A 19,109-nucleotide genomic window follows, 5' to 3' on the forward strand; every position below is an offset into this window, starting at 1 on the left:
CACATCATGTTCCATTGCATAGTCAGTCCTAACTGTTCCACATCATTGAGTTATCCATTAACATCAATTTACTAAAATGAAAAAAAAACAGCCTGATATCCATTTAACAAGAGTTACCACCAGTTTCAGTTCATGAACGCCAGTGTTAAAAGTCTATAGTGTCAGACTTGATAATGTGCGGCTTACAGTTCAGCTCAAAAATAAGGATCAAATAAATGACATTATAAAATATACAAAAGACCACCGGTTAATTTTGGAATGCATTTTAATTCATACCATCTTAGACCATTTCAATTCTGTGTATTTTATTTTTTATTTTAAACGTCAAGGGGTCTAAGTCAGGGCCCAAAGGAACCAAAGAGACAAAAGAAGTTACAAAATCACATGCAAAACAGTCTTAGAGTTAAAATGCATCTACAAAGATCCATATAATGTCTGAAAAGAGATGCAAAATATCCTCAACAAGATGCAAAACATTTACAAAAGGCCACAAAACATGAAAAACATTCCACAGCTACTGTACAAAGAGAAGCAAAGCAGCTAAAATATAGCAAAATGTCATTAGAAAGCATCTGTTAGCCACGGACAAATAAAACATGGGACCAGATTCTTTCCTTTCAGTCTTCAATCCTATTTAAATGTCCCTATTCATACTGCATTTCTTATCCTAATACCATTTATGGCTCATGTGAATTACTTCATCCTGTTGTTAAGAAGTGCTATATGAATAAACCTGTCTTGTCAGAACGCAAACACTTCAACAGCAATACTATTGAGTGGTCATTATAGCTGCTCTTCAAACAGGCTGGTACATAAAACATCACAATGTCTTGAGGTTCAGGTCATTGTTGAGCTACATCCTTGGTTTAATATCCGTCATGGTCAATCAACTGGAACATCAAATTGTCTGTCCTTTGCTGATTTGTAGGTCTGTCTGTCTCCCTGTCTGCTTCTCTCTTTACAAAGACATTTTGTCATCTCTACCATACAAACATTCACTGTTATTTTAGAGTGCATATGAAGTAGAAACATGTTCAATAAAATATAGGAGGTATACCTGCATAATTATCTGAAGGAATACCGGTTTATGTAACTTGGAGTCTGTTTCAGGGTTTCTCTTCATTTTTCTACCGGTTTGTGGATCTGTTTGATGCAACATCCTGCACCTTTAAGCTGCGCTTATCAATGTTTTATACCGTTATTACAATTGAAAGGTTACTTGTATAAGGTTGCCTATGGCAATGAATCTACAAATGAATGCAGTTTCTCTTCACTCAATGGAGCAACTCTAAGCTCTTTGTTTTGGTTTCATGGTCACCTGTCAAGCTGTGACGTACATGAAATGTATGGTCACATTTAGTGTAATTTTTTTTATTTTTATTTTGAAAAAGTCCTTGTTGTAAAAGAACAATGTATTAATATGAGACAAAATTCATTTCAAACTCAAGTCATTTATTGCCACTTGGTATGAATAATACAGCGTTTTAGTGTTAGCAGCAGGAGGCCATCTGGCACTTTTCTTCTCCCCCTTGGACTTTCTTTAAGTGCAGACAGAAGCAACAGTCACCTGTCTCATGATTTCTCCTGCTTATACAGGAACCTTATCTGTATGAGTTCTCAGTCTGAGACCTGTTACACTGACCACAAAATTAATGTAACAGGCAAAGTTATGGACCGGACAGGATGGAGAATTTAACATCTAAAGGGGGATAGAGGTTTCTCTCATGAGTTTTTGCAGACAAATACACAGAGTAAACATTGGACATGCATTTGTGGACAAACACACAATTTTAAATAGATGATAATGTTGCTCTGTAACTGCGCATGGGACCAGAGCAGGTTCAAGAAAAGACAGGCAAGCTTTGTGTTAGCATTACAGGTGCAATGTAGTTATTTGCTCACATCAGTTTTGCTAACAGTTTTTCCACAATTGCTAGAACACATTTATTTCAACCCTCTCCGCTTTTCTCAAAACTGTAAACACATAGTTAAATACTTTCATCAAATCTCTGTGTTCAGACTTTTATGTTGCTTTAGTATGTTTATACTTTATAGCATTTTCCACCAGATATTCACAACTCAGTGACAATTACAGCACGACCTCCTGTAAATATTGTAAGCAATAGAGTATTTCATATTTGGGCCCAGAGCAAAACTGTTTACATTTTTTATTGACGACGTGATCAAACCAATATAAATCAGGTCGGAGATCAACCTTTTTGACCAGGTCACAGGTTGTTCAAGGTTGAAGTTTGAAAGAAACAATGGAGGACGTGGAAGAGGAAGACCAAGAACAGTTACGATAAATAGTTCAAGTGAATTGGAAAGTACAAAGGTGTGATACATGGGCGGCTACATTTACATTGTAATATATATATTTAGCAGTGAGCTGGTTTTGACGTCCGTGGCAGTCACTCTTGCGTGTGCAGCAACCTGTGGACATGTCAGATGAACGCAGTGAAAAAGTGTTGTTGCAGTGATTGTTTCAACAACACAGATAAGCTAAGCTGAGGTAACTGTGTTACCCTGGAGTGATGCCCAGAAACAACTACAAGAAGCTTGAACTCGGTGGGCGTATAAATTTGCCTTTCATTGCATAGCCTACTGTACAGAGTGGTTTACAGTGAGTGGGCTACACTGCCCTGCTGCATGTGCAGGGAAGCCAGCTACCATGGTAACCACCTAAACACCCCCACCCCCCCCACCCCAACAAACCCTGACCGTCTCCACTGTGTTTGTAATGAAGGTGTAAACTGAGCTGGAAGTCTGCCCAGTCAAGGAATTTAATAGTCATCTGCACACTGCAGATAATGTGTAACCGGGCAAGTTGTTCCATTATCACTTTAATGCAGCCTTTTTATTTAAGTGTCGGTATAGTGTCCATATAGCTGGATTTCTACCCAGAATGACCTACAAACACAAATTTAGTCATCAGTGACTTCTTTAAAATCACCTCTTAAAAACCTGCTTTTATTTGGTGATGTCGCTTTATCATCCTAATTGTCCTTATTAACACTATGTCGTCCCTCTGTAACTTTACATTATTTCTGTCCTGATTTTGCCTTATCAAATAAAGTTACTATTATTGATATCACTAATCCACCCTTCACCCCCCACCCCCCTGGAAACAGGATGATGCTCCTGAGACCCAGATAAACAAACCTCTTCTGAAGGGGTGGGGAGTGTTCTCAAGGGTATCTGACCTGTAACAGGCCAGTAACCTCCCCACGGGTCTGGATGTGGCCTAAAGCAGGGGAGAACAACTAGAAGAAAAAAAAGGGAAATAAATATACTGTATGTGTAGGTACACTGTATCTACTGCTTGTATGTGCATGTGTGCATATCACTCCTCCCTGACCCAGTTGTCCTCCTGACCCACCCAGACACCCCTTTTATTCTTGGGACCCAGTCAGAGATGCCCCCCAACAGCACCATGGTTTTTCTTTTTCTTTTCCCTCCCTCTCATCTCTCTCTTCCTCTCTCCGTTATACACACAATCCATATGTAATACTAACACGCACACGCACACGCACACACACACACACACACACACACACACACACACACACACACACACACACACACACACACACACACACACATGTGCTTATAACAAAATTGTGTTGTTTGTTAGTCACTGAACTTGCACAATAAAGAGTAAGAAAAATAATTGGGCAGTTTTCTAAAATAGTTAAATGTGTTAAAGGTCCAGTGTGTAATAATTGGCAAGGTTTATTGGCAAAATCTGAATAAACTACCCATGAATATTTGTATACGTGTATTATTGCTATAAAATAAAATGTGTAGCCTTATACGTAATTATTCTTTTATATATAGTAAGGGTCTTGCTTTAGAGAGTGCAGCCATCTTGCGCCGCCATATTTGTACGGCTACGGCAGCCCGAATGGATTACGTAATCCAGCCAGCCAGAGAGCGTGTTTCATGAGTTTTGCGTTTATAAATAAACCAATGAAGAAGAAGGCGGAAGGAAAGAAGAAGGAGTAGGAAACAGCAGACATATCGTAAAATGATTTAGATCTTCACCTCATCGCTCCATGCTCCTGAAATACTCCCAGTCGTCCCAGTCCTTGTAAACATGTTTTTCGTCCTCGGAACAACACTAAACTAAACTAAACTAAACTAAACTAAACTGAACTGAACTGAACTGAACTGAACTGAACTAAACTAAACTAAACTGTTTGTACCTACAAGCATTGCACCACTTTATAGATGCTTTAAAAAAAACTTATTGATGATTTTGTATCAATGATATTGCATTCATATTGATGGTCTTTGGGTTGTGGGTAAACAATCAGTGTACCCACGTGGAAATGGAAAGAAGTCAAGTGTGGTTTTTATGGAGAGATGGAGAGGCTGTCTGTATCTCAACACTTGCCGCTCAATGATGCAGGAATATTATTATCAACAGAAACTGTGTATGGAGATGCATCTATCCCCACTGCATTTGAACTGCAAATTCCATGCATGTTAGTCCCAGATCATTGCCACTGGCGTGATGACCAAAATGTCAGGGGAACTCTGTGTGAACAATGGGGAAGGACGCCACCCCAGCTCATGCCTCCTTGGCCAAACCACTTAGCCTTTTTCAAACAATAAATGTAACTGGACCCAATGATACCTTTGATGATCCTGATCTTCTTTCTTCTGTTATCCGATTTGTTGGAATAACTTTGTAAGGATGATGCCTTCACTTCCCTCTGATGCAACTAGACTTTGATCACACTTCTCAGTGGTCAATGATTTTTGGATTTAGGTTATGGTGACACTGTCAGAGCTAAGGATCTGCAATATTGTCTATACTCCTACCTTTGTCTACTCAATGATGATGCATCTCTCAATCTGAACCAATGTACTGTTTGCAGGCTTAACTGCAGCAAAGAAGGCTATATTTTCATTGTAGGCTAATATAATCCCAGTATTTTCTTAACCAAGGAGCAAGCAGGGTACAGGAGGGGCAGAGGAACAACAGAGCAAGTCTTCATATTGAGGAACATCATCGAGCAGGTCAACGAATGGCAAGCAACGCTATACCTGAACTTTGTAGACTTTGAGAAGGCTTTTGACTCAGTCCATCATGAAAGCCTATGGCTTATCATGAAGAAGTGGGATCCCAGAGAAGATAGTGAGAATTGTGAGAACCTTTTATGAAGACTTCCAGTGTGCAGTTATAGACCAAGGAGAGATATGGGAGTGGTTTAACATTAAGAGTGGTGTTAAACAGGGATGCAATATGTCAGGATTTTTGTTCTTGATTATCATGGACTGGATAATGAAAAAAACGGTTGGACACGGCGAGAATGGAATCAGGTGGAAGCTTACATCGAAGCTCGATGACCTGGATTTTGCAGACGATGTAGTATTACAGCATATGCAAGGAAAATCATCAAGAATGGAAGAAGAAGCCAGGCGGGCTGGACTCAAGATCAACACAGGGAAAACAAAAACCATGAGAATGCACGCAAGAAACCAGGAGAAGATAAACGTCAATGGAGAGAACATTGAAGATGTAGAAGAGTTCACTTACCTAGGAGCCACAGTAAGTAAGGATGGAGGAGGAATGAAGGACCTGAAAAATAGACTTTCAAAAGCAAGAGGTGCATTCATCAAAATAAAAAAGATCTGGAACTCCAAGAGCATCACAAGAAGAACGAAACTGAGGCTGTACAAAACACTAGTGGTGCCGGTGTTACTATATGGATGCGAAACATGGAAAATTAATAAAGGAGACAACAAAGCAATCGATGTGTTTCACAACAAATGTCTAAGAAGAATCCTCAAAATCCAATGGCAAGACCACATTAGCACAGAAGAACTATTAGAAAGAGCCGACATGAGGCCACTGAGCGAGGAAGTAAAGAGGAGAAGATGGAAGATGATTGGTCATGTACTAAGGCAGGACCAAAATAACGACTGCAACATTGCAATGACCTGGGCACCTGAAGGGAAAAGAAGAAGAGGGAGACCAAAGACCACCTGGAGACGTACAGTGGAGAAAGAAAGAGAAGAGGCGGGGTGGAGATCATGGGCCGAGGCAAGAACAACTGCTGTCGACCGGGAGAAGTGGAAGCGCTCTGTGGAGGCCCTATGTGCCACCAAGGCACGAAGTGGATAGAGAGAGATCTTCTTAATTCACCACTGGGTGGCATGCTACCAGAGTATATCTCATCTTGAATGTACAATGCGGGGACAGCTCTCCATTCCGACACACCTCCACTCCGACACCCCGCTGTTCCGAAATACCCCCACTCCGAAACACCGCTGTTCCGACAACCCCCCCCCCCGCGCAGCTGTCCAAGTTGCTGAACCACGTGACGGTCCCTGATTGGCCAGTCGGTCCCTGATTGGCCAACGTGCTGTGTCAATCACAGCGGGCGACGCTGATTGGCTCGGCCTTCTGAGGGTTTCAGTCCAAACGCTTAGAATGTGGATGAGGCCAGACTCTCCCTCGGAATGAAATGAAATGCACTTCCGCGAGAGGCTGGTTTACGAGGCTAGAGATCTCCCACACAGTAAAAGAAATTTGCTTGTTTTGCAGTTAATTATGCACATGATTCGTTTGACCCCAAAAAGGAAAAAAGGATCAATGCGCATTGCGCACTGCACAGCCTCCGGTTCCTTTCTGATTACGTCCGTCTGTCCGTTCGGAGTGGGGGGGTTTCCCCCAATAGCCTTTTCGGAATAGCGAGGTCTTTAGAAAAAATAGAAAACCCCACTATTACGATGAATGGAAGTCTATTTTCGGAAAGGCGGGGTGTACCGTACAATGCCACGTCTTACTGTAGGCTAATAAAGTCAGAATAACTACTGTACAGGCATGGAACAGTAGTAACATGGAGACTATACCTCAAAAAGAGGAGCCCCCCACACTCACACCTCTCAACACTCAGTAACGTAGGACCTGGAGCGCTCCATGCTTTAGCAGATCGAAGAAACAGATAATCATACATAATGGTTATTTAATTTCCTTTTCCTTTCAGTCCATTACCCTTTATACTTTGTTAGTGAAAAATGTCTCTTGTTTTTGTCTATGACAGACATGATTCTTGTTCTGTAGATTTCCTTTATGATCTTGTTTTTCTTTTCTTTATCTTTGCTGTTGATGTGCTGCCTTGTTGTTGTTTGTTTCATTTCTGTAAATAGGAAATGTTGATCACGAAAAAAAGTTGGTTATGCTCTCTGTTCTTTTTTTTGGGGTAAGTGCATGTGCTCAACAATCTCCATGGCATGGGCCTTTGAAATACTACAGAAAAACTGTAGGCCTACCGCTGTGTTCCGGATCTAGTGCTGGTTATGTGGACGCGGGTTAGAGCCACTAGGGGGCAGCGCCGCAGCGCCGCAGCGCCGGAGACATCCGGCTGCCTCCGACCTCACAGCAGAGAAAGAAGACGGTCTATGGTCACATGAGCAGACGTTCAACGGTGGTGGAAGCGGAAGTACAACGACAACAAGAGGCCGCGATTTGTTAAATTTAAAGACAGTTATCCGTAAAATAACCCGTTAGGGCAGCAAGACAAGGCGCTTGAGGTCGCGCTGCTCGTCGCCGCTTCCCCACCAAGAGCCACCATGACGGCGTCGGTCTTCTTCGGCTGCACCTTCATCGCCTTCGGCCCGGCCATCGCTCTGTTCCTGTTTACCATCGCCCGGGAGCCGCTGAGGGTCATTTTCCTCATAGCAGGGTGAGACTTCTGATTAATACCCATCCAAACATAATTGAGAGAACACCAGTCTATATAACAGCTGGGTGATATCGACGCAGCTTCATGTTTAACACAGACAAACAGGTTTTTTACTAGAGCTAGCGTGCTAGCTAACGGCACTCAACATTAGCTTGCTAACTAACCACCTATAGTTCCATTTTCCGATACCGCACTGAACTTTTCTTTACGAGTTGAAGGTGTAAGGTGTTCAGGCTCACACACATCCACTAACCCGACACACAGCTCACGTTTGAGACCCGACGTCATCACAAAAAGATAGAAGATAAACTTACACTGACCAACTAGAAACATGGCAAACGAGCAGAAATGGGAGTAAAGACTTGGAGACAGGGTCCACGATGCTGATGATCTGAAGAAAAGATGTAACTACAAGATGTGTGTCTCGAGCCAAAAGTCACAATTGAATTGAACTGAATAAATGTATGAAAATTATCAAAGTCCTCTACAGGTGTTTCATAACAACTTTGAGCCCACCTTTTTGACTGATGACAGTGTTAAAGTCCAGTTGGGGAAAAAACAACAACCAGAAATCAAAAGAAAGGAGTGCATACTCTCTTTTTAGCTTTTGTTTCGATGATAATTAATAAATTAATCAGATTATTACTCTGGTACAGCTAAACTCATGTTGTGTACAGTCAAGGCAGTGACTAACAAAGGTTGGCTGGTTTCTTCATTTATTAAATTGCTTTGTGGGTAAACACATTATTTGTATTATTATTATTTTATCAGTGCAATGTAGTGTGAAGACATAACAATCAAATAGTACAGGGATGCAACATGGGTTATTCACCCTTGTGGGTAAAACATGATACATTGGTATTTTTGAAGACTGAATCAGGGGAAATATATAAAAAGATACATATATACAGGAACAACATTAATCAGAAATGCAGTGTGTGATCCGTTGCACAGAGTTATTGAATTAAATGGAGCACAAAACACTGAAGAATCAATAACCAGATGAACTCCAGACCTGTCTGTTGCTAGGCTTTTGTATCATTACTGAATGTATTTCTTTTGTCCTCATCAGGGCGTTTTTCTGGCTGGTGTCTCTGCTGCTGGCCTCTCTGGTCTGGTTCATCTCTGTCCAGATCAGTAACAAGGACAGTGAGGCGCAGCAGAAAGGTCTGCTCGTCTTCGGCGTGGTTCTGTCTGTCCTGCTGCAGGAAGCCTTCCGCTTTGCCTACTACAAACTGCTGAAGTAAGTCACTGCCATAGCTGCCTGGTGGTTTTACACACAACACACACTGTAAAACTGACAGGGTCTGTCTTACTAGATTCATCTTGAATCTTTATTCAGTGATGAGTGTTGGTACATAGTTTTCATACCTTTTCAATTTAGGCTTTTTCCATCATGATTTATTGGCTTTCATGCATTTCCACAAATCTTTGTTCACTGTTGCTGACAACATGACAATTCTCAGAATTGAACAAGTCAAAGTGTGTGTAGATATGATGCAGATATACTGCAGGCAGGGGTCTGTGTTACATTTGGAATTTGTCTTTCATTTAGTGAAAATACGACAGTCCTTGGAGGTCGGGGCAGCCACTGAACTGAACTTTCATATTGGAACACCTCATGAATAAATGCTTTCCAAATGAATGGGCCATATGAAGTGAGAGAAGCAAAACTGGTTGTTAATTCCTTAATTCAAAGACAGCACTGGTCACGGTTGATGAATGGCAGAGAGCGTAGTGTGTACAAACACTTGAATGAATCCTCAGATGGATCACAACTTGCAGTTTGGGCTTTCACACTAAAAACAAGGAGGATGCAGAGATTTGTGTCCATCTGCACAATATATCATGTGACCACACAAGTTCAACTTTAACTTGGTTGGAAGACTCGTGATGCAGACGATGGATTATAGTGGATTACTATATTAAAAAAACGGTCTTTTTGATCTTTTGACCAGAACGCCCACTGTGGCCTGACCACTAGTTCCCAGCATGTTTACCTTCTCTGGTGTCCAACTGTCCCAGTTTGTCCCAGTTTCCCACCTCCACGTCTCTTTCTGTTAACGGCTCATTGTTAGAGCTCAGATCACCTTCCACTTGCTGACATAGATTTTTGTATTATTCTTGTTCTTGTTTACAGCATCACAGTGAAACTAGGAACTGAGGTGCTGATGTGTGTGCGTGTGTGTGTGTGTGTGTATTTTCCTGCAGGAAAGCCAATGAAGGCCTCCTCGCCCTCAGTCAGGAGGAAACCATGCCCATCTCCATACGGCAGCTGGCCTATGGTACACTTCCTCTGCACCACACACACATATATATATATATATATATATAAACAGTCTATGATCCATATCACAACCTATTTGATATTATTAGTGACAGGTAAAACAATTAAATAATGAATTAATTACCTGCTTCCTCTGTGTTGTCTAATCTCAGTGTCTGGCCTTGGCTTTGGCTTCATGAGCGGAGCGTTCTCGGTGGTGAACATCCTGGCTGACTCCGTGGGGCCAGGAACTGTCGGTATCCACGGAGACTCACAACACTACTTCCTGTCCTCAGGTACTGAATAGTTTGCTGGGTAACTGTCCAGATGTGTTTACTCTGTCATCTCCATCTCCGTCGCTGGCGTAAATCCAAACTGAATAAGTTGAGGCAGGTTGAGGAGAACTCTAACACTCTTCTTGTTTCAGCCTTCATGACCATGGCCATCATCCTGCTCCACATGTTCTGGGGAGTCGTCTTCTTTGACGCCTGTGAGAAGCAGCGCTGGTGGGCCGTGGCTGCTGTTGTCGTTAGTCACCTGGTGGTGTCCTGTCTGGTGAGTGTGGCTGATGGTCAGGGTTGAGTCCATATGAAGACAGTTGGATGAACTCGGCTCTTCAGTATGGTTGAGCTGATTTATGATGATGCTGACTATTGAGATTTTTCCCGTCTCATGCAATGGGCTTTATGCACAGCTCCACCACTTCCTGAATTTAAGGCAGGTCCTTCATTTCCTGTTTTACATTATTGGACAGACTGATTAATCCAGGTGTGTCTGACCATTGTGACTACTCAGACACACCTGGATTAATCAGTTTGTTCAATAATGTAAGACAGGAAATGAAGGACCTGCCTTAAATTCAGGAAGTGGTGGAGCTGTGCATAGAGCCCATTGAAAAAAACAATACAGTATTGTAATTAAAGCAGAAGTAAGCAGAATATTTATCTTAGTCTTAAATAGTTCTATCTTCCGACAGCAATCACTTACATAGAGTGTTTGGTCTGAAACACGGGTCTGTCAGTCACTCTGCTCTGCTGTAAGCCGAGGAGAAAACTTTCTTTGTATCCTCCAACCTTTATCCAATGAGGAGAGAGAACGGCATAAAGGGGCGGTCCTCTCTGTGTGTGCAGCCAAGGGATGCGCGTGAATGTGGTGACGTAGGGACGAGGGCGGGGACTGCTAACTCCATCGGCTGACAGGAAGTTAGCCAAAACCACCAAATCACTTACTTCTGCTTTAAATGAACGTCATTTAATGAGCTATAGTGCGTAACTTCTATCGCCCCCTAGAGGATTTCTGCGTTATTACGGCGATACGGCTGGCACCTCAATATGGCGTATGGCCCGGTGTAACCCGCCCCTCCACTCCCCTCCCCACTGCTACCGTTTGTAACTCTCTTTCTTCGCTAACAGACCTTCTGCTGAATGGGAAGGCTTTTTCTTTTTAGTAGGATCTGAACCTCTTGGTCGCCTCTTCGGGTTCTCCGCCATGTTGCTTCTAGCAGCGCTCTCCTCCCCCCTCCCTTCTCGTTGTCAGGTAAAACCAAGTCGAACGCGTTATGCTGTGTTCCAGGCTTTTGAACCCGTAAGTTACGACTTCAAGTCACGATGAGCGTTCCAGGCAACCCGTAACTCGTGTTTTTCCGACCTGTTACCTGTGAAAGTGCACTATAACGGCCGTTGAACTCGTGACTTCCGACCTGTGAACTCGTTCCAGATCGAACTGGTACGACTTAACAGGTCGGAAGAACATCCATTCAAGTTACGGGTTGCCTGGAACACACCATTATTTCCTGTGCGCCAGCGTGGGAATCTCCCCAACGTCACCAAATACAAAAAGAACAAATACTGAGCCGCGAGGGGTTAGAGGAGCCGAATGGCTTAAATTAGATTTAAAAAACACGTGGAACTTTACAGAAATGCTTAAAATGATGCCATTATAATATCCTAATAACTTGCAGTTGTGGACTGTTTGCAGGTGTATATTTATGTTTCGTGCTGACCTCCATTCCCTCTCTTCCCCTGCAGACCTTCCAGAACCCCCAGTACGTCGCCAGCCTCGTCCCCACTTATGTCATCCTGTTCCTGATGGGCATCTGGGCCTTTTACTCGGCCGGCGGCTCCCTCAGGAACCTCAAACTCTGCCTGACCTGCAAAGACAAGGACTTCCTGCTGGCCAACCACCGGCCCAGATAACGCAGCATGCGGGGCAGCGAGCGTGCAGGACTCTATCCAAAGATCCCCGGGTTTCACACACACACCTACACACACTAGATAGAAGGAACGGGAGAGTGTAAAACCTGTGTTAATCTGAAAATGACCTGCAATCTGAAAACGATAGTAAAGGCAGTGCGAGTTTGTGAAAGAAAATAACAAAGCTCAGAGGCTCAGTTTGTTTGTATGTAATGAGACGGTTTTGTTCAACAATCCAAACTATCTATATTTGGCCAATAGTGTCCCTTGTTTGTTGCCTGGTGCTCTTAAAGAAACAGATGAACAAATCTGCAAAAGATGTTGTAAGCCTCACAGAGACCACGCTCTTTACACCCTTCACTTATTTCAATGTTTCCTGAGGGTGGATTTATCAGTTTGGAACAAAACAAATTCTGTGTGTATATATATATCAATGCATTTTTGAATTCCCTGATGTGTAGATAGTTAGAAATTTTAACCTTTTTTCAAGTTGTGATACACCATCTGTAGTGCGTGAGAAGTTGCCTTTGACTCTAAATGAGAGCAGATTTACACAGGAGCCGAGAGTGGACATGGCTGGTTATTTATTTATTTTTTAACCCGGATTATCCTCCGATCAACACTCAGTTCTTCCTCTGAGACAAAAATTACACCATCACGACTCATTGTGGTAAATGATTTTACTTTGAAATCAAACAGCGCAGCTACTAATTTGAACAGGTTTTTCTCCTGTTGTCTCGAATCACCTGAGCAGTAAATACATAAACGTGAACCACAAACTCTGATCAGTTCCGATTTCTATATTGAGCGTACGAAAATCCCAAGCGGTAACCATGTTTTATCTTAACCTCAGAATAGCGTACCATTCATGTACTATTTTCTTTTTCTCCTGCGTGCACACACACACACACAACACTGTAACCGCATTAATGAGAACATGATCAGGCTCAGTGATCTTTGAATGTTTGATTTCTTTGTTGCCTTTTTTTTTAATGTTTAGTTGTTTGTGTGCGAGCGCAGGAGCCGACGTGAACAGTGTCCAATACTTTAGTAATTCCACAGTATGAATGTTTTCCTTTGCACCTGGTTTTTGTTTTGCTGTCGGACTCCATGTACAGTTTGTATAGACCACAGTCTGCTGTGGTTCATGATGGGGAGGGGGGCTGTTAGCAACGAGTTAAAGATGTAAATTTAACCTTTCTGTGTTCAGTGTCTCTTTTTCTATTTGGCCTTTTCACACAGGTACAACAGAGAAGGAACATTCACCCAGTTCAGTTTATTAGGAACACCAAGCTGAAGCTGTCATATACAACAGTATCTTGCCCTTATTGATGCATATGAGGAGGACATAGTAAAAATATGTCCTAGGAGGATTGGGTTCATGTTTCCTGCTAGATGATTTGTAAAAAAAAAAAAAAAGGTTGTGTCTGAAATAACTCACTGTCACTGGATTGAGTGTAGAGAGTAAGAGGTAGTGAACTCATTGGGTCATTCTCTGCACTGGTTTTCTGTCTTTCAGTGCAAGCGCAATGCATGATGATGTACTACTTGGTTACTGACCATCGGATAGTAGGAATCTACGATGTAAGGTAATTTGTTGCTCCACGTTAAGTCAGCACAACAAAAAGGCAAACCCCTTTTTCATTGAGTGTGCATGTTAAAATTGTTATACATGGTGTTTTTTTAAACATTTTTTGACATATTAATGTGGAAAAGTTACATATAACTTAAAGATAGATCTGACAGCTCTGCTCTGCTGCTGCAACATCTAACTTAATACAGAAAACATAAATCTAAGGAAGACAATCAGTCATTTCATGGGAGCTTTAATGAGCTGTCGGCAGGACACAAAGCAGGCGCCAGGTGTCCAGTGCTGTGTGTGTGTGTGTGTGTGTGAGAGAGAGAGAGAGAGAGAAAGAGAGAGATGCCTTCATGTCTGTGCAGAGGAGGAGCTGGAGGAGTGGTGGCTGAGACACTGCAGAGAAATCAGAACTCACTTTTTTTTTTTTAAAGGTTCCTTCTAACACTCTTCAACTTCCCTTCATCCCACCCCGACCTGTTCCTTCGTTCCTTCCGTGGTCCTGTTTCCATTTATGAAAGCAGACACCTCCCAGCTGGGCCACACAAAGGCCGTCGGGGGTCTCTGAGGGGTTCAGTCAGTCAAAGGCCTTTTTTAACCCAGACAGACGGACGCACACAGGAAATTTCTCCTGCATAAATCCAGACTTTCACATGCAAATGCAGCCGGTGACTCCAGGGTCATTCACCAGAAGTGAGGGATTCACTCCTGAGTTTTGTGTTTCCTGTCTCGAACCAGAAGGTCATGTGTTTGGGTTCAGGTCAGGTCGTCACACCTGAGCAGCGACCACAGTGGGTAAGTGGTGTTTGGTATGATGGCCCCGAGAGCTCGATGCACAGCTGCTTAAGGCGACGCATGCAAACACAAATGTACTACAGATTCAGAAAACAACTTCATTAGGTTGACAACACATGCAAAACTCCCAACACAAAGGAAGTGTTTCCTGGCACACAACAAAAATGACACACCTGGCTAAAGAGTAAAGCTAAGCTAACAATATTAGCAACAATATCTGAATCGTGTGATATTGACTTTATAATAAACCAAACAAATTGATGACATTTTTCAAACACTGTTAGGTAGCTGTGTTCACAACTTCTAAAGTCAAGAGGAATTCTACACCAGCTGAGTCTGACATTGTCTTTGTTCATTTGTCCATTTGAGTTTTAGGAGCATGTGTGTTGGCAAATTGACGAAGTTCTTGTCTGAACTTGTAGCGTTTGTTTCTTTGTATGTGTTTTCTTAAGTTTCAGTGCATTGAGCTTCAGGGCCACCATAGAAAACAGGCTGGAACAGTGTGGAAAACAGAAAACAGACTTTCAAATACTGTAGGCCACACCTGTTTAGTAGCAAAGAATAAAATGTATAAGTAATATAAGTAAAAATGACAGTAATTTTCTCTATTTTTTGTTCTTGTAGAGACATAAGGTTGGTGGGTAAATCAGTGTTTAGGAATTACATTTAGGATAATTTTTCCTCCACAGGCTCTCTTGATGCACAACTTATTGTGAGCCAGGAGAGGGCGCTGTTTTCACGGCTGCTGCCCCATTTATCCATAGACTGGTTTGATCCCTGCTATTTCAAGACTAGAGACCTCCTCACTGGGTTTAGTGTTTTCATCAATATATTATCAAATTCAACTTGTTTCTTATTCAGCCTACATTTTCTTGTTGAATTCAAATGAAAAAAATCACAATCAGCTCAAATAGCCGCCTACATAAAATTTCAACAAAAGAAAATATGGTAACACTTTACTTGACGGGTGGCCGCATAGCACATTCACCTTTCATAAGGTGTAATTCACGACTGCTTCATTAGGCATGACTCAGCATTCATAACATTCAGCGTTCATCGGGTTACATGGCTATGGAATAACGAACTAGGACATTTTTTCAAAATAAAAGTCCCCTAATTGCGCCTGGAAATACAAGAACAATATACCCCTGTTCAGTATTCTATTGCAATGGTTCATGAAGGCCTCATAAAACAGCTGCGAATGCATAGTGTGTTATCCAGATGTTTCATCAAAGTTCCTTTATAGCACCTGGAAGTACTGGGACAAAATAGCATACCAACTAGGCTACACTGTAATTAAAGTCATATGCAAAATGTATGCATTGTTTGCTTCATTCCTGTTACCCAGCCATTTAGTAATGTGACAAAGTAACATTCATAAACCATCCATGAATTAACAAATAACTCCTATATGATGCCTTCACTGACTGTAGCCTATGCAAAGTGACATACAAAATAACATTCATAAGAGATTCATGAACCATTGTAACTGAATGCTTAAAAGGGATATTTTGTTCTTTTATTTCCGGGAGCAATTAGTGGACTTTTATTTTGAAAAAAAAAAAAAAAATCCCAGTTCGTTATTAGCAATGTATCCTCATGTATGAATGCTCAGTCATGCCTTATAAAACAGTCGTGAATGCATTACGCAACACCTATGAAAGGTCTGAATGTGCATCCACCACCAATTAAAGTGTTACCAAAAAATACACTTGGAAAAATGGATCAATAAATCGGATTATTGACTTCTTCATATTGATTGATTGATTAATTGTCTGATTTATTCAGATCCCCATTAGCAATGGCAATGCCAAAGCTATTCTTTCTGGGGTCCATACAACATCTTTACAATGTATCAATGCAATTTATGTCTCATACAATATAATCCATGTTCAAATAAAACATAAAACACAAAAAATAAAGTAACATAAAATAAAAATAAGAAATATAAACAGATACACAACACAACAGTACACAGACAATACAAGACAGCTCCCTAGGTCAGTAGTGGTACACAGAATTTACTTAGCCTACATATCATAATGTCATATCATAATGTCCATACAGTACATGTCTACATATATTATTTAATGTCACACAATAAGTTTCAATAGCCATTTAATATTACATTCAGTGCCATCGAAACTCAGTCTCAAAATCAAATCAAATTCATAAGTCGCTTATGTGTTTATAACCAACAATGTATCAATAATGAGTCGAAAGTTTGTAGTGAAAATGATTTCACTTGTGAATATTAAATGTTCCTAGTAAAATTTGCAGGTATCCTGTATCTCCTACCCTGTCATCAGTGTAACCTTAACAGTTTGTGTTCGGCCCCGCCCACCCGAGCATATTTTATGTTAATGAGCAGGTGCAGCGGTTCTTGAGGCGCGCGCCGGGCCGCCTCGGGGATGAGCCGGATGGAGCAGCGCAGGGAGCAGCGGGAGTCCAGCCGGAGGGTTTTCACCAGGTGATGCTGCCCAGACCCGACTGACTGCGGCGGATCCGCGAAACACGAATGGATCCCTATTTCAGACGTAGCTGGAAAATTCTTCTCCAATTATTATCTGTGTATTTTATACTAATTTATCAAGGTGAGTCGCCTCTTTTTTAATTGAAAGTGGAAACGTTTCAGAGAAGGCTATTTTATCTTCCAGCTGTGCTTTATGTGGAAGCTCAGCTGTTTAAACTGTTTCTCATGATTGTTTATTTAGTTTCTCCAATTACATAATTTTTTTATTTCTTAGTCTTAATTTTCTCTCTGTATTTATTTTGATTCCAGCTCATCTTTCCTGGGGTGTTGAGACAGTGAACGTTTCTAACTGGGATGAATTTAATAAGTGAGTTATCATTACTATTATGTATTATTCCTTTTAATATTTAGCAATTTATTATTTTGTTATTTTATCATAATTTGTATTGTTTTAGTTTGGTGTAATTAACATTAGGCTATATCCTTTTTTTAACATACCTACATAACTACATTTGTGTGTGAAGGTCTTAGTCACTAATTGTAAACTTTAAATACTTTTAAAAATAATAGTTGAACAGTTTTTGTCAGTGAACTTAACACAAACCTAAATCAGACCGTGTTTACCATTGAAGCTGTCTCTGTTCTTCTCAGTTCACCTGTTGTTCAGGTACGTCTCAGCACTTAGGTTGTTTCAGGATCTTGGAGAACTTTATTTTAGTCTGAAACTTAATTAATTTTAGTCTGGAACTTGATTTAGCCTGTCCCAGAGTCTTCTGTCTCCTCATATGATCCCAGCCTGTCTCCATGATGTTAAGATCAGGGTTCCTTGGGAGCTAGACCAGCTGTTGCAGGACTCCTTGTTCTTCTTGTCTCTGAAGACAACTCTTTATGTTTCTGGTTGAGAGTGGACTCATTGGACTCATTGTCCTGTTGCGCAATGAATTTTGAGACCAATCAGGTGTTTCCCTGATGTTACAGAGTGATGGATAAGAATCTGAAGTGATTAAATCATTTACACAGCGCTTAAGGATATTCCTGCAAGATAAGATCTATAATCATTTGAAATTGTAATAATTTAATGTCAGAGGCTAAAGTGACTGGTGCTGGATTATGTTTTTAAGCAAATTTAACTATTCTGCTCATGAAATGTGAATATTTCAGAATTTATTTCAAAATGAGCGATGGTCAGTAGTTTCACCACCAGATGATAGTGGCTGAATAATTGATTATTAAACTACTCACTAATTGACAACAGGTTGTTTGGTTGGCCAGTAGTTTTTTTTTTTGTAATTTAATTTAACTTTTTTTTAATGTTGGCTGTTTGGTTGGTGGTGGGTTTGTGGTGTCCTGTGGGGGGTTGGATTGGGTGGGTGGTGGGTGGGGGGCTGCCGCAGGAACAAACCTCTCCTTGTTCTCTCTGTCCCAGCAGCGGGAGCAGCAGGATAAAGCAGCAGAAATGGGACACCGCTTCCCAGGGAGGACAGGTAGGCAGCCGCATTGATCACTGATGGAGCTGCTTTAGGTGGCAAAACACTCCAGAGATGACCAAAAAATCTGCACCACTCATAAACCTCTCAAAAGCTTTTATTCAAATAATTTGGATTTAGTATTCCCATTTTAAACATCCAGTATTTTCATTCTTTGCTTATAGAGTCACAGACGGTGGCTGTTTAAGTATAGATGTACAGTAAATTATATACATTTAGATAAACACAAGAACGCAATCATATGAGGGGTAGCTGCAGGTTTTCAACAAGCTTTAGGAAAGATAAATGCACCATAGAGATTTCCGGGGTCATATTTTGATACCTTAGAGGTATGGTTTAGTTTTTATTGTAAAGATTTTGACCTCTAGAAAAAAATACAAATTTCCCATGAGCTTTGGCTGAAACTGAACCTGGATGACACATAAAGATGTCCACAAACATACTTACGCAATCGTTCCCTATACACCAGCACGTAAGGTAAAAGTAAAATTTGTGCAACATTTTTTTTTGTTGTCCCTCGGAAACAGACGTGTAAGGGAGTCCCAGCAGGGATATACAGTGGCTGCTCTGTTGTCTCACCCTTCCTCTATCAGAGCCTCCATCAACCTGAATGTGGTCCC

The 19,109-nt window shown here is 41.3% G+C and overlaps 2 protein-coding genes across 3 annotated transcripts in view; both read left to right on the forward strand.

Annotated features, from left to right (window-relative positions):
* Window positions 1-7,413: 7,413 nt before the first annotated feature.
* Window positions 7,414-13,350, forward strand: aph1b (aph-1B gamma-secretase subunit). The gene is made up of 6 exons (XM_085769951.1): window positions 7,414-7,697; window positions 8,770-8,940; window positions 9,909-9,982; window positions 10,137-10,259; window positions 10,391-10,518; window positions 11,991-13,350. The coding sequence occupies exons 1-6, from the start codon at window positions 7,585-7,587 to the stop codon at window positions 12,156-12,158; spliced, it is 777 nt and encodes a 258-aa protein (XP_085626077.1). The 5' UTR covers window positions 7,414-7,584; the 3' UTR covers window positions 12,159-13,350.
* A 3,593-nt stretch (window positions 13,351-16,943) lies between these two features.
* otog (otogelin) overlaps window positions 16,944-19,109 on the forward strand; it is a 62,956-nt gene continuing 60,790 nt past the window's right edge. For both annotated transcript variants that reach the window (XM_085769965.1, XM_085769959.1), the window contains exons 1-3: window positions 16,944-17,123; window positions 17,312-17,369; window positions 18,429-18,486. In XM_085769965.1, coding sequence (XP_085626091.1) covers window positions 17,048-17,123; window positions 17,312-17,369; window positions 18,429-18,486 — 192 coding nt within the window. In that variant the 5' untranslated portion in view covers window positions 16,944-17,047. The remainder of the gene's footprint in view (window positions 17,124-17,311; window positions 17,370-18,428; window positions 18,487-19,109) is intronic.

This window comes from Trachurus japonicus, chromosome 3 (genome assembly GCF_045865225.1).
Source record: "Trachurus japonicus isolate A0001 chromosome 3, Traja_1.0".
Taxonomy (NCBI): domain Eukaryota; kingdom Metazoa; phylum Chordata; class Actinopteri; order Carangiformes; family Carangidae; genus Trachurus; species Trachurus japonicus.